The sequence below is a fragment of the Etheostoma spectabile genome, chromosome 16 (assembly GCF_008692095.1).
Source record: "Etheostoma spectabile isolate EspeVRDwgs_2016 chromosome 16, UIUC_Espe_1.0, whole genome shotgun sequence".
Lineage (NCBI taxonomy): Eukaryota > Metazoa > Chordata > Actinopteri > Perciformes > Percidae > Etheostoma > Etheostoma spectabile.
The window spans coordinates 12,610,894-12,627,181 of record NC_045748.1 but is presented as its reverse complement, the minus strand read 5'-3'; the positions used below and the strand labels follow the sequence as shown (position 1 = coordinate 12,627,181).

Sequence of the window (16,288 nt, the reverse complement as noted above, 5' to 3'; positions counted from 1 at the left end):
AGCTGAGATATGCGCAGGGCTACAAGTGATGCTGGGTCTCTACAGAATGAGACAACTTCCTCAATGCAACTGAAACTATTTATCCCCGCCGATTATCATCGCAGCAGCATGTACAGCCCTCAGCCCTCCTTGACCCTCCTGATTTAGAGACTCAAAAAACAAACAAGTAAACAGAAAAAACTACTGCTGCACAAAGAGACCGCAGGACAAACACGTGTGTCTCTTTTTGCACTGTCTGGTGGTGTGATGACAGCTGGTCATCTGACTGCTTCAATCAGCTGTCTGAAAAGACATTCCATACACAGTCCTGGAATAACAGCTTATGGAACGCTGTGTGGTCATTTTTACTTGAACAAACTGAGCATCCAAAGCTCCTTTTGACCTCTCAAACACACTAATCATAAGAAAGAAACCGGTCCTTAAATTGAGATTGAGGGTTTTGAATTTTGCAACACACACCCCTCAGTTGAAACAATGTTTTTAACTGTTTTCTTTGTTCTTTATGAAAGGAAGGTTTCTCACAAGACGTAAAAGTATCAGAAAAGAGACGTTCTAAGTTTAACCTTGCATAGTGAAATATAGCGAGTCTAAAGATCACTCGATATATACGCTTCAAAACATTTATCAAGAAAAAAGGTTTACCAACATCAGCAATCAACACACTGTAGAATTACTGAATTAAGGACTGGGATAAATATTTCAGGGGGTTTAACACTGTTAATCCTGCAAAGCCTAATCGCTACTTTACAGCTTTTCAGGCCTGAGACAGTCATTTCAAAACAAACAAAGAAAGTCATGATACTTGACACAGTAAAACAAAAGATAATTTAGACAGATAGCCAGACACACAGTAGATATGCATTGAAAAGTACATGAACTATATCCATACAGCCAGTTAAGCATGACACCCTTACCTCCTCATCTCTGACTTCACCACATTAAAAAAGAAGACGGATGCCATGTTTATAGCTCGCGATAGAGGGATTTGACAGATTCCGAGGAAATATTAGCTCTAAATCAGATTAACATTTTGGAGGTTTGAGCAAAGATAATAACCCCTGCTGGAACGAATTTGTAAAAAAGGAATTGTGTGATTTACTGTGGTAAACTGATCTAAAATCTTGTTCTCATGTACAATAAGCCCCTTCTCGGGGATGAAGTGCAATTATGTGAGTATTATTTGTAACATCTGGCCATCAGTGACCTCAGGACACAAGATCAATAATCATATAACAGAGTTGGACTGCCAGACAAGACTCATAAATACACCTGAGCCAGTAATTAAGTCAGTCAATGATAATTAGATGACTTTATACAATTGTAATATTCAAGATTATTAATGACTGAAATGTTACTTTGTCAGTAGAGCTGTTCCTTTTCATTTTGTGTCTGTTTAAGCGTTGTCATCTTGAAGCAAGACCTGCCATTCCACATTAAACACTCATGTTGGCTATGGGTAACTTTATCCTCACAATCCAAACACAAAACCTGAATCATTTAATCTTACATCTAAGCTAGTGACTGTATGAATTGACTATAAAGAAGTGATTTTTCAAACTCCATTCGTTTTATCTGGTAATTACTTGAAAATCATTTCAGACTAAAATGTACTCTTTTATTAGGTAAAAGGCTCCTTCATTATTTCTTATTACTATGTAATTAATGGCCTGTAAAGGAAAGGGTAAGGACATTTTCTTTGTATGAGGAAAATACAGGAAAAGGTGCACATAAACAACAGTTTTTGTTCCGTATCACTATCTGTACCTGCAATGTTATGTGCTTTTTTTTTTATTTATTTTTTTAGGCATTTTATGCTTTCATTTGTGACAGGACAGCTTAGACATGAAAGGGGAGAGAGAGAGGGAATAACATGCAGCAAAGGGCCGCAGGTTGGAACCGAACCCACCGCCGCTGCTTCGAGGAAAGAGCTTCCATACATGGACGCGCCTGCCCTGGAGCTTTCTTCAAATGTTATGCCAAATGTATTTATTAATGTTTGTTAAATCCTAAAAGAGAATTTTAGAACAGAAGTTGCATTTAATTATGTTAATTATTGAATATAAAGCTACAGAAAAGCTATAAAAGCTATAAAGCTATAAAGCTATAAAGCTACAGGTGACTGTGGCAGAGAGGAGGACATTGGACAAACTGCTGGACATTACTGACAATGCCAGCCACCCGCTGCACACCGTCATCAGCACCCAGAGGAGCCGGTTCAGTGGAAGGCTGCTCCTTCCCAAGTGCCGGACCAACAGACTCAAGGACTCCTTTGTCCCTCATGCCATCAGACTCTACAACTCCTCACTAGGGGGGAGGAGGAAATAGGGCAGAGAGGACAATACATACATACATACATACATGCACACCTGGACTTAAATTCACACCTGGTCACTTTATAATAATTTTTTAACACTGGACTCAACACTGACACTTTAATAATAATTTATGGTCTTTTCTTTGTTTATTTGACAAATGTTCTTATTGTTGTTATTATTTTTATTGGTATTTTGTTGATTTTGTTGTCTTTATACTGTCTTTTTATCTATTTTTTATTTCTTTGTTCTTGCTAAAAACTGCTGCTGGAACTTTCAATTTCCTGCGGGAGTCATCCCAAAGGATCAATAAAGAGAAGTCTAAGTCTAAGTCTAAGTCTAAGAATAGGTCACACTTTACAAAAAGAGCCACAGAATTTGAGAAGTTACCAAGGAACAAATGAGGAACGATTAGGAAACTAACATAAGTAATTCATTAGTTAATGAGTAACTCCTAATCTAATCACATTTCAATAGAGTAGCTACTAATTATTGATTAGTTAATTGAGTAACAAGTGAAGAAATCAGGAACAACATGATCATTGATGACTGGACTATATAGTAGATAATGATGAGTAAGGTACTAGAGAACAGACTGGGAGAGGAAAATTAAAAGTGGAACTGTGTCACGTGTCAAACTAACAACGATGCCCACGAGGATTTACACTACTGGATGTTTAAAGACAGAGAGGAATGTATAAAGAATGACAAAAACCCAAGACAAGCATCTATAATGTAGACGGCAGCCTTACGGGTGGGTGCATGGTGGGGTTTTACACAGGAGTAATCTCACAAAGTACCCTTGAATTAATAAGCAATTCTCATACCCTTGACTACATTTAGACACCAGGACATGTCATAAAATTACAAAAGCTTGTTGTTGTTCATCCCATTACTTTCAGCTTTTCTGCACTTTCTTTTATGACATATGCCCCAGTATTAAGTATTTTGTTTTATTAATACTTCAGATCATGCTAACCTGGGTGACTATGGAAAAGTTTTATTTTTCCCAGCGAACAATATAGGTGAACAAACATGTCAGACGGCAATTGTCAACCCGGCAGAAAACGTATCCTCTTTCTATTTGCCCTCCCATGGAGTATTGTATATTGTACATATTTTATTTTTAGTTGTGTAGGGACAAGTATGTTAAACTAATACCACACAGCATTGTTAATCTACTGATTTACTGATTTACTGTCCCCAGATAGGCCTGTGTGGCTACATAGAACTTAACAAATACACAGAGTCACACAAACTCAACAACAGATTCACACGATTAAACATTACTGCAGATCATGCTAACCATGTTGAATACGGAGACGTTTCTTCTTTCCCAGCAAAAGAACACTTCCTCTCATAGGGCAACTAGCACGACAACGGAACTAAAAAGGGGGAGGTAAATAGTGGATGCACCCGGTTCTGGACGCAACCAATTGCGCATGCGTAAATATATCAAAATACCCAAAAAAAGAGGATTGACCGCATGAGGATATTTAAATAAAACAATGACTTATCGAGTAAGACCTTTCTTAATTCATCATTAATAACAGCCCTTTTAAAAGAAAAATGTGCTTCCATGTTCAAATGCGTTTAGCACGGTTTGTTTACGTGACTAACGGGAAGGTTAAGACAACAACAACAACAGCTAGCCGATAGCTAGCTAGCAGACAGCCTATTAGGCATTTAATATTACGACCTGCTGTGTATAGATTAGCATTGTCAGCCAGTGTTAGGCAACGTCAACGCTATAGTTAATGTGAAATGAGATTAACGACCGATTTGTTTTTGGTTTTCAGGTGTGCGCTGGCTTCAGTTCAATCTCGGTGTGACAGCTCGGTGAGTAAATCCGAGGATGGACAACGTTACCGTGTCCGCCTCCGGTGGGTCCGCAGAGGACATGGAGGGGATCTGCGTAATGCCGGACTTGAGTGCCATCAAGACTGAGCAGTCGGTTGGAGCGAGCCCAGTTGACACGGGCGCCCAAAATGTGGCCATGGGCATCAAGTTCATCCTGCCCAACCGCTTTGACATGAATGTTTGCTCAAGATTTGTCAAGTCGCTCAACGAGGAGGACAGCAAGAACATCCAGGACCAGGTCAACTCAGATCTGGAGGTGGCTTCCGTTTTATTCAAAGGTAAGAGTTCAAATTGGCTATCTAGTGATAATGTCTGATGTACGAAGCTGGAACTTGTTTGAACTTACTCGACACTAAATTCAGTGGGGTATGGTAGTGGCTATACTGTACAACAATACATGTATATGTATGTATATATATATATATATATATATATATATATATATGTATATGTGTATAGGCCATTCATACTGGCCTACAACACTCGTAACCACTTGTGTTTAAACTGCAACTAACCTTATTCTAAGTTGATTATTATTATTTTAAATCTATAAAATGTCATAAAATTGTGAAATGTCTACTCCAATTTCCCCAAAGCCCAAGGTGATGTCTTTAAATGTCTTCTTTTGTTGGCCTAATAATAATAAAAACAGATGCAGTTTACATACTGTATATATACTGTATGTATATGTAAACTACACATTTGAATGCAACAAATTACGGTGGGAGTACCTTTATTTAACCTATTGGAAGGGGAGAAAACCCCCAAATGACAAATAAAAACCTATTAAATTGATAATGGAAAGTCTGTTGTTGTGTGTCATTGGGCAAGTGGGTATATGGAAATCCTGGAGCTTCCTTAGTGGGTATACTGCGAATACCTGCGTATCACGTAGACTACACCACTGACTAAATTCTTCTCTTTCAGCTGAGTGCAACATCCAGACCTCACCTTCCCCGGGGATACAAGTGCGCCATGTTTATACGCCATCCACCACCAAACATTTCTCCCCCATCAAGCAGTCCACCACCCTCACCAATAAACACCGTGGCAATGAGGTTTCTTCCACACCTCTTTTGGTGCATTGTAAGTACCACAGTTGTTTTGACTTTATTTAATATAATGTCTCTAACAAGAATCAAGTCAAAATGTTAATCAATACATGTATATTTTTCCTCTCAGCTTTGTCCATTCATCAGCTTGCAGCTCAGGGTGAAATGGTGTTTCTGGCCAGCAGAATTGAACAAGGTAATCAGCCCATTGGGTCGTCAAATGGGTAGAATGTCTCATAGTCACGCAGTGATGATATTATCTAAAACAACACTCATAACCACTGGTGTTTAATGCTGCAACTAACTAACTTACTTATTTTAATTTGATTATTACTATTTTAAATCTATAAAATGTCAGAAAATTGTGAAAAACAGCCTCTACAATTTCCCCAAAGTCCAAGGTGATGTCTTTAAATTTCTTTTGTTGGCCTAATAATAATAATAATAAAAACAGATGTACTTTACTGTCATATAAGATTTTTTTTAAAAATACTCAAATTTAGGAAGCAGCAGATGCACTTAAATGATTATTTAATTATGAAATGGTTTTGAAAAAACCTCTGACTTATTGTTTCAGCTCTGATATATTTATTTCACATGAATCACATGCTAAACAAGAAATGGTATTTGATATATAATGAAAGTAATATCATGTAATTACATAGAAGATACACTGTCTAATAATGTTTCCTAACACCTACATAACATATTTTGAAGACAGAGTAAACATTAAGAAAAGTCATATCTTCATTGCATTTAAAATATTACAGATATTAGTCTTGCCCTGCTGCACTCCTGCACAGGATACGTGGGTATGAGGATGAAAATACATTTTGTGATTGGTTTAAGTAAATCTTTAATGTATCTTTTTAACAGAGACTGTTATCAACCTCCAAGATGAAGAAGGCTTTACCCCCCTGATGTGGGCAGCTGCACATGGACAAATCGCTGTGGTCGAGTTTCTGCTCCAAAATGTGTGGAAAACATTACATATCATTCATAACTCATGGTTTCAGTATATCAGAGCATGCTCTCTTTATTTATTTACTGATATGTATCATTCTTGGCTGTAGGCTGCCGACCCCAACCTCCTGGCCAAAGGGAGGGAAAGTGCTCTGTCCTTGGCCTGCAGTAAGGGATACACTGATATTGTGAAGATGCTCATTGACTGTGGGGTCGATGTCAATGAATACGACTGGGTATGAATACAAAGCTTTTGTCACATGTTTACTGGATCTGCTTAAGTAGAATAACAACCGCAGCAAAAAATGCTATAATGTAGATCCTTCACTCACTTTGTGCTAGGGTCTTAATGTTGAGGATGTGAAATGAAGCTCTGTGATCATCGGCATATGTGGCCTGTTGTAATATTCCTTCTGTGGGCTTCAGAACGGAGGAGCCCCTTTGCTGTACGCTGTCCATGGGAACCATGTGCGCTGTGTTGAAATCTTGTTAGGTGAGGAAGACACTTTTTTTTTTTTTTTTTAATTCAAAGTAATACCTATTGCCAGAATTATCCAGCTGTGTTACTATTTCTTACAGAGGATAAACGTAGCAATGATTTTGGTTGTGGTGTGTCTAACATGTACCATAATAAAGTTGTGGTATGTTGCTTGTGTTCCAGAGAGTGGTGCTGATCCTACCACTGAGTCAGATTCTGGATTCAATGCGATGGACATGGCTGTGGCTATGGGCCACCGGAATGGTATGTGTAAATTGAACACATAGGCTGCATCCAAAATTCCATACTAACATGCTATTTAGTAGCTGAAACAGCTTGTGACATTTTTTAGTATGTCCTTAGTATGAAACCAATAGTACGTGAATTTCATACTATTTCCGGTAAATAATGTAATGTAATGTAATAGTGTCCAGTAATGGACACTACGCCGGCATAAATATTCTCACAATGCAATGCGTTAGTAACGACAACGTTCAAACAGAGAGAAACCAAGGCGCGTCAACGCCAAGGTCGGCAGGGGTTTCCATGGTTACTTGTTTTCAATTGCAACGAGGCTCACAGGAAGTGATGATGGAAATTACAGCTTAGTGCATCGGAATAGATACACAATACTGTACGGCTGGGCAATATAGAGAAAATCAAATATCACGATATTCTTGACCAAATACCTCAATGTAGATAATGCGACAATAATGTATGGTTGACTATTGGTGCTTTAACAAAATGTTATTTACACAAATTATTTAATGACTTAGTGGGTAAATTTAAATAATAGAACAGCTAGAACAGTCTAAGTTCAGAAAATTACATTACTTTACAGGTAAAGACAACACTTACCATATTACGATATTCCAAAATCTAAGACGATATCTAGTCTCATAATGCAATATCGATACATCGATATATTGCCCGGCCCTACATTACTGTTTATGTACACAAAAGTATGTTGAACGATAGTATACATTGTATGTAGTGCAGAATATGCAATTTCAGACGCAACCATAGTCTGAGCCTAAATAGTTCTTATGTGGACAAGAGAACTTTCTCCACTGTTCAAACTGAGTTATCAAACTGTCATCATCCCTTGAAACATCATGTCTACTCATAACTCCCCACCACAGGCAGTGGTGAATCATGTCATTGACTATATAATATAATCTTAGACATTGACTTTTTTTTTTCCCAAATAAAGGCTCACTAAAAATATTTTACTTATTTACTACTCAATAACTAATCTCACAATTCTGCCAAAAAATATGTTTCATCCTCCTGATGAAACATCAAGTGGAAAGCACAGATTGAGAAGGAGGCAGCTTGGAGCTTGCCAAATCCCATTTTAAAGTGTTCATACAAATTCACTTTGAAAGGACACCGTTTTGTTCAAGAGCTGCAACAATTAGTCAACAAATCGATCAACAGAAAAAGAACCAACAAATATTTTGATAAGCGATTGTCATAGTGATTTTTTAATGCAAAAATGGTAGAAAATGCTGCGTTTAGCTTCATGTGTGAAGATTTCTTGCTTTTATCGTTAGCATATATCAGTATCATTTTAAAGTCTTTAGTTTTGGACTGACAAAATACATTTAAAGACATCACCTTGGACTTTGGGAAAATAGGATGGACATTTCTAACTATTTTCTGACATTTTATAGACCAGACGATTCATCTAGAAAATAATCAACAGGCTTATCGATAATGACAATCATTAGTTGCAGCCCTGTTCTGTTCAATCACATACTGCATGCTTCTCTGTTCAGTTCAACAGGTGATGGAGGCGCACTTACTCAAGTTACTGATGGGAATCAGAGAATGAACTGTGACACTTGAGGAAAACAAATCCTGAAGGGGCGATGCTCGGCGCCGGGCAATCATGTAGCACCCCCCCGCTGTCAGCCAACAGGAATATTTTGTTCCATTAAGTGATATTCTAACACAGTTAACATAATGTTATTTTGTTGCCATAATGCACATGAAGCTTTGCACTGCGTGAATTTTCAATTTTAACTCTTTCAAACTGTTTTACTCTTTACACTTTTCACATTAAATGCAGCAGTAGCATATCTGATCTGGACATACAGTGGTGCTCATGGTGCACATCCATGCTAAAGTTGACTAAAAACAGGAATTAAAAAGATCTCTTTTGGAAATTGACCTTAATGCCTTAATTTAAAAATTTAGGAAAAATACAACCTTTAAGAACACCAATTTTCTTTGTGAACGAATTATGTATAGTAAATTAATAAATCTTCCTTAAAACATAGGGGCATGAAGGATGTCTGTACTCATGCCCCCTGTATTTTAAGGAAGATTTATTTACTATACATAATTTGTTCAAAGAGAAGATTTGTGTCCTTAAAGGTTGGATTTTTCCTTTTTTTTTTTAAATTAAGGAATTATTTTTTTATTCCTCTTTTTAGTCAACTTTAGCATGGGTTCATACACTTATGAGCACCAATGTAAAACAAAGCTTCAACCCAGCATGCACTGCACTCCACCTTCAGTGTGCTGCCAAATGTGGAGAGCAGGGTAGGATTAAGTTAGCTTTACCTAAAACACGTAGGGTTTGTTTGGACTTTTAATATCGTATATTACATTACATGCAATCATTGGCTGTTCCAACCTATTCTCGTAGTGGCAAGTGTTTTTTTTTAACTTATTAACCATTATAAGAAACCGTTTTTATGAGTAAAAGAATATTAATGTAATCTGTTAAACTGCCTCGTGCTCCTACCGTCTGGTCTTCATAGTGAGCCCAAGCACACGTCTGTGGCTCATTCACTTATGAAGACTGCAGTGGGTGGACTGGAAATCCGTTCTTACAGACTGGAATGCACACAGTACCGGCTGTTTGCTGATCTTGAACATCTGTGTTTTGGTTATACCGACTTTATTTATTTTTTCTGTTGTAATGCGGTAGAATTCTCATATTGACGCATGTGTATTGTGATAGCAATGTCCACTGATGTGTAGTGAATTTTAAAAGACATCATTTAAAATGTCCCACAAGGTTATTGTGGTGCTGTTAGCCACTGTATGATGGTGCTAGTGTTTTACACCAGTCAAAGGTGGCGTATCAACAAATAACTTGTACTGACCTCTGTAACACCCATCCTGTACAGATATTTAACAGACAGCAAGTTGAAAAGGTCAAACCACTGTTTGTAGTCACTGATATTTAATTAAAAGATCTTTTTCAACTGCATTCAACAGAGTCACAGTCATGGGGAGACTATAAATATGTAATAGCTGTCAAGTGGTTTTATATAGAAGCAGGGGAAAAGTCTATCGCATAATGTAAAGCTATAGGATTATAGTTATGAGCCAAGAATCTGATAACATACCAAAAATGTATTTTTTTTAAATTTTTTTAACACAATTTTGTGGTTGCATATTTTGTCTTTCTTGTAATGTCTTATTTGGATCTACATCATTATAGTGTTTGAGAAAATAGGTAACATCTATACATTATCTGACATCCTTTACCTCTCGATGCATTCGGGATTCAAGCAGTGAGAGGAACAAAATTGCTTCACTTATTTAAATTTACGCGAGATATTTCAGTTAAGTGCTCATTTAACTATGGTGGCCGACGGGCCATCAAACCAACTTTATTTTACACATGCAACTAGACAAAGCAAATTAAGAAAGCATTCCTTTTTAGTATTTAGCAAATGTGCTGCATACACACACACGACCAAATACACAAAACGCGCTGCAGATATAGAAACTATGTGAAAAGAAAAGCACACAATCAGTCTGGCCAGAGATCAAGCTTCACACTTGATGATGCTGAGCAATTAACAGAAGTATAACTAAAGTATTTCAGCTGTGGACATAAGTGTGAAGTGAAAAAAACAGAAATTTGGGCTATTAATTGACAGTAGCAAAGGTTTATTTGATTCCAGATATGGTGGTTGGAGTGAGGCCACAACGAATTAAGGTTCAGTAAAATGGAGGAAAAAGATGCACAGCGGGAGACTTGTACGCCAAGTTTTACACACAATATCTCACTCTTACTGGACATACACAGCACAACAATGGTTTGGGGAGTCGGGTGGAAAAGAAGTGGAATGAGTACTAAAATACATTCGGCTTAAATACTGCTACTCCTGTTTTTTAATAATTAAGAGTACTATTCTATAAAGGGTACTCAAAAATAATTCCCTTAAGAGTAGGCAAGTACTTTTTTCCCCCCCAGGTGTTGCACATTTGACAGAATGCTCACAGCCGAAAGTTGACAGATTATCCATCTTCTCTCAGGTATTTTAACAATCAACTTTCCACCTCTCCAAATAGAACAACATCTCATGCCTCACATGGTCCTGTCAAGTTTTGACACTTCAGGGAGTCCCATTTCCTCTAGTTAGCCTCATCCTTAGACGCTTCATCAAAATTCTCCACCAGGTCTGAAACAACAAAAGATTCAGTGGTAAATTGATTTGAGTCCTGGAGAAAGCCATGTCAATCCACACAAATGACAGTGAGGTGCCAAAGCACAATTCAGGAAAAGCGTGTTTATCCGAAACGTGATACTAGGTGGAATGCAATCCAAATGATTTGCTCATCCCCCCCCCGGCTCCACTCTTACAATGTGTTCCACAGATGAGGCCCTCGCAACTACTGAGAGCAGCTGTAAAAATGATGGCGTGAAGCATCCAAAAAATTGGCTTCAATTGCTCCATGAAATGTGAGAAATCTGCCTTTCAACGTTTTTGGCTCAAAAGGGTCGAGGGTTAAAATGGAAACAATTCAAAAGGTCTGAGTAAACATGTTCCTTCAGTGGGAGAACAAAAAGGAAACTTAACTCCAACAACAACATGATGGGGATGACTGTTAACCCCTGTACCATCAGGCTTCAACTGCCCCATTGCTGAATACATGTGTAATTGTCTGTTACGTTAGTGAGAGCTGGGGCTGCAGGGAGAGATGTCCTGGGAAAAGTTGAGATTATTGTAATGGCAACCTCATGTGTGTGATCCAAACCTCGATCTTAAGATCTTATAAACAACAGACATGAGATTCAAACACAAACCATTTTTATTTTAAAGTCATCGATGAATTCCCTTTAAATGAACCCTTTCACAAGCCAAAAGAAAACAAACCTGCCATGCTTATTGAACTGACAGAGGGGAGAAAGAGACCTTGCCTCATAATGGAAGAGTGCGAGGGAGCATTTCCACATGAGACCACAAAGGCGTTTGACGCAAGACAATGAGGGTGGGAGAATGGACAACAACTTAGAATTTAGGCAAGAGTACAGAAAAAAAAAAAAAAAACACTAAAATGTCCAAAAGGAAAACAAAATTAAATGTATGTATGTATGTATATATAAAATCTAATAGGACAAGCATTAAATAATTAGGCAAAACACATATAGGCTGTTCATCTACTTTATCACATTACATCTGACCACCTCATGGTTCATGTTCTAGGAACTGGGTTCATACGCATTTTAACCAATACTATTCCATGACTTTGCGGCAAGTTTCCCTGACTGAAAATCTCAGTCGACATTATACAATAAGAGTAAAAAAATCGGTTAACGTTTACCCTCAGAGGTTTAACAATAAAATGAATGACAATGTATGTGTTTCATAGTGGAATTTGTAATATTGCGCCCCGAATAGAATGTTAAGGTTAAGACGAACATATTACTTTGTAAAAAAACAAAAAAAAAAAAAAAAGAATTAAAAAAAATCCTTGACTTTTCCAAAACTTTGAGTCTTCTTATTTTCAAGTTTTTTCAAAATGTATGACCCCTGTAAGAAACCAGTCATCCACCTTTAAACATGACTGAGCCTCTGACATGGAAGATCACTGTGAGAGAAGGGGACTTTCACTAGCATGTTTAACGCTTAAACATGAAGTGATAAAATAAAAACTCCAGTAGACAAAACATTTCATTTCATCAAACGTGTGTGTAACAAATGTGTGTCAAAATCTAAGCTTGATCTAGCTGCTTTGTCTAGGAAGTGATTAGCAAACTTAGTAACAAACTCAGATTTATATGACATTTTTAAAATCAGGCATGGAAATGTACATAAATAAATATTGAATCGTGAGGTGCCAAGAGATTCCCTCCCCTACAAGACGACCACATTTGAATTATAACATGTTCAAGTAATCGTTTATTGTTAATGGTGGAACTGATGCATGGACAGTTTAAAAGGCAGAGTCCATCTGCGTTATTTTTCTGGGTTTTCCAAATGGAAACGCCCACTCGGCCTTGGCTAAAAGCAGGGATGTGGGTTACCACAACGAGTTAATCAGTTATGAATAACGTGAACTAGCTGAGTCGATGTTAGCTGTGCCAAGTTTGGACATAATGCCGGAGAAAAGCAATGTAATATTACTGCTGTGGACGCAACACTAGGCAACGGTAACGGTAGCAGCTAGCTCCCGTGTTCTGTGAGGTCTAACTTCTGTTTTTGTCAATGGAGTCTGGGGGCTTTAGCTTTAGTTCCCGTCGTAAATGGACAATGGCAAGGTAAAGCAGTGTTTCCTCAATAGTTATTTTGTAGTGGCGGCTGGCCATGGCAAAATCTCTGCTGCCACGGTATCAGAAATCAGGCAGACGCACAATGTAGTCGTGGTTGCTTTTAATATTATCCAGTTGACATAATACACCTCCTGTTGATGGCCGCTCATGTTGCAATTTAACAACAACGAGAACTATTCAGAGGTCATGGGGGCCGTCCAGTTGAACTCCACATACTGTTGTGTTGATGTAGTTTATCGTCAAAACGCTGACCTTCTTCCGAGTCGACTATTAAATGAACAGCTCCACCAAAAACGTCACCACGGTGGGTCAGTTCTAACGTTTAACTTGTCAGTTCTGTCAGCTCATCGTCCTGATATCAAACGTCCGGAAACATTAAAACGGTAAATGAGTCAGTGTAATACAATATTAATTGGAAATAGTGTAATGGCTTCAACAACTATAGATGTAGTCATTTGGGTTTTGGTTTCCCTATTAAGAATGTCTTGTAAGATTTGGTAGACCTGTTGTAGATGTTAAGCGCCTTATAGTTCCTCAAAAAATACAGTTCAATCACAACTGAAAATAATGAACAAAAAGAAAATGAATATAGGTTAATAAATATAATTGTTTGGGGCTGAGGGGACGACGACACAGACCTGCCCCCACTGCTAATTTAAAAAAAAAAGTAAACACTGTAAAGGGGTGAAAATCTTGCGTAAACTTAAATGGATATACTATTTTTTAGGTGGCTAAAACACATTTTTCTCTATTCAAGGCCACCAGACTCCTTTGACAGAAATGGTCGTTTTACCTTACAGAACACAGGAGCTGCTACGGTTTGTTTCTAAAACCGACCAACGAGGGCGCACACAGCTGTACATTACTTAGCTTCCTGGCTGGTGTGTTTGTCCGCTGGGAAGCAACAGAATGATATTAAAAGGACCCGCCACATAAGCACTCACCTGGAACGTCATCATCTTCATCTTCTTCTTCTACTGTTGCAATCGGCGCCTTTCCATCTGCAGCTGCAAGAACAGGAAACATTGGTAAGAAGTAGGGAAAATACGTATATAACTCTACTCTAACGATATTACTTGAAATAAACAAATATTAAAGTGTCCTTGGTCATTCTGCTAGAACATGACAAATAAAAAGGAAATCATTTCTAACATTCTTTTATTGAACACTGATATAAAAAGGCACCACTGAAAAAGATTATTTTTGGGGCATTTTTAGGCCTTTATTGACAGCATGGCTGAATCAATGAATGGGGGGAGAGGGGGGGTGGGACATGCAGTGAAGGGCCGCAGGTCGGAGTCAAACCCCAGCCCGCTGCATCGAGGAGTACACCTCGATATATGGGCGCCCGCTCTACCAACTGAGCTATCTGGGCGCCCTGACAGTTACATTTGTCAACTAACAGGAAAAATCTTGGCGTGCAGCCTTTCGCGATGTGTTTATTGAGCCAGTTAATATTGCCATGGCGATAAAAAAAAAAAAAATACTGTGCCGCCCTAGTAAGTAGCATGAAGAACAGTTTAAATGATCAGAATCAATGGAGGTTAAATTCTGAGGGCAAGGTTCTTCTCTTTAAACGAGTTTGACTAAAAGGAAATTCCAGCCATGAATCTATAGCGCGTTAGGTGCTGGGACTCTATTCACCATGTTTGAACACGCTTCAGCATACGAGTGTGCTGAGACACCCAGCTCACGAGATGAGGCCACACAAGACTGGGTTCACCAGATTGAGACGAGACTTTAACGCTACTTTTTTTTTACTTCACTAAAGAAATGCCTGTAAAAACTGTCCTTTATTCAATTAAAAGTCACAAAGTAAAAAAAACAGCAAACTCAAATGTGTGTAACTGTATAACTAACAGTTACATGGTCACAATATGTACGGTGGAAAGAGAGTCTCTTCACTCAGAACCAAGGTTACAACATAACCAAGCGTTTTCTGGCAGCAGTTGAGACCAGCTGTTTTGTACTTGAATTCGTCATTGTACAGTGACAGAGAAAAATAATCTCTGTTATTGTTTCACAGTGATTCTAAAGCACAAATAATTACCATCAAACACCCAACAGACAATTTTTTTGAAGACGGATGCTCTTTTCTCCTCCTCTGCATTTTATTCATTGCAGCAGTACAATAATAGGCTACTCTAGTATTGATTTATGACCCTTATAGGACAAACAGAGAACATTTATTTGTTTAATATCAGTAAAAATAAAGTTAGGTTTTGCTTTCCGCTTCCCGACTCATTTTAAAAAGGACAGAGAGAGAGAGAGAGAGGTCTGCACGAGACAGTGCCACAGTGAACTGCACGCAGACCACGGATGTATTGAGAGAACAACGTGTGTGTCTCGGGAGAGAGAGAGAGACTGAGAGCGCGCTCTCTAATGCTGGGTCTTACAGGCGGCTTTTAATCTGACGAGATCTGGTCACACCTCTACTTTAGCATGATTATGAGGTTACTGACCCTGTTTGGGCAGGGCCTCAGCAAGTCTCCTGAGGCTGGTCAGGCTGTCGGCTCCCAGCTGGTTCAGGATGCCCGGCAGCATCTCGGTCAGCTGCTTGGTCTCAGCGTGGCCAGTGATGGTGAAGGTGTTAGCTGCGAGGGATGCCTGCACTTTGGGATTGTTGAAGTGGATGACTGTCCCTTGATTTGTAAACATGTTAACCTGTAACAGACCACCGTTTTATACTGTTAAGGACAAAATGACGGGCAGTGCTGAAACAGATGCACCTGAGATCACAGTGGGCCAAAGCTGGGCCAAAAGGTTGCACCTACCTCCTCAATCCCAGAGATATTGTTAACGCCGAGTTTCTTTAAGGAGAACTGGAGCTTCTTGTCATCTGCGGTTGCTGTTCTGTGTACAACCTTCTTCTTTCTGCGGGCACTCCCCTATGGAGACATTCATACAAACAACTTTCTGTCAGTTCTTAATGATTTATTAATGCATCATCTTCTGTATCCATAACATGTAGGCTGGACTTGGGACTTATGGGATATGGGCCTTAAAGCTGAGTAGCTCTCTGGCCCACAGTACACTTCTTCATAAAAAATAGACTGCTGCTTTGTAAAGCAAAATATCTTTTATATATATATATATATAT

At 38.5% G+C, this 16,288-nt stretch overlaps 2 protein-coding genes across 3 annotated transcripts in view; one reads left to right on the top strand and one right to left on the bottom strand.

The window, feature by feature from the left end:
* Positions 1–3,704: 3,704 nt before the first annotated feature.
* On the top strand, positions 3,705–9,666 carry ankra2 (ankyrin repeat, family A (RFXANK-like), 2). Its single transcript, XM_032539677.1, has 9 exons — positions 3,705–3,832; positions 4,112–4,450; positions 5,100–5,258; positions 5,355–5,420; positions 6,101–6,198; positions 6,298–6,423; positions 6,614–6,680; positions 6,849–6,929; positions 8,447–9,666. Exons 2-9 carry the CDS (start codon positions 4,168–4,170, stop codon positions 8,500–8,502), a joined length of 936 nt encoding a protein of 311 aa, XP_032395568.1. The 5' UTR covers positions 3,705–3,832; positions 4,112–4,167; the 3' UTR covers positions 8,503–9,666.
* An 897-nt stretch (positions 9,667–10,563) lies between these two features.
* btf3 (basic transcription factor 3) overlaps positions 10,564–16,288 on the bottom strand; it is an 8,346-nt gene continuing 2,621 nt past the window's right edge. For both annotated transcript variants that reach the window (XM_032539679.1, XM_032539678.1), the window contains exons 3-6: positions 15,963–16,076; positions 15,651–15,852; positions 14,133–14,195; positions 10,564–11,095 (exon numbers count right to left, since the gene is read on the bottom strand). In XM_032539679.1, coding sequence (XP_032395570.1) covers positions 11,049–11,095; positions 14,133–14,195; positions 15,651–15,852; positions 15,963–16,076 — 426 coding nt within the window. In that variant the 3' untranslated portion in view covers positions 10,564–11,048. The remainder of the gene's footprint in view (positions 11,096–14,132; positions 14,196–15,650; positions 15,853–15,962; positions 16,077–16,288) is intronic.

What these genes read in the sequence shown, in the direction of transcription:
- ankra2 (XM_032539677.1), top strand. Translation starts at nt 4,168, where the DNA reads ATGGACAACGTTACCGTGTCCGCCTCCGGTGGGTCCGCAGAGGACATG. An exon ending in CACACCTCTTTTGGTGCATT is followed by an intron (nt 5,259 to 5,354) that starts GTAAGTACCACA and finishes TTTTCCTCTCAG; the next exon opens with CTTTGTCCATTCATCAGCTT. An exon ending in GGCTATGGGCCACCGGAATG is followed by an intron (nt 6,930 to 8,446) that starts GTATGTGTAAAT and finishes TTCTCTGTTCAG; the next exon opens with TTCAACAGGTGATGGAGGCG.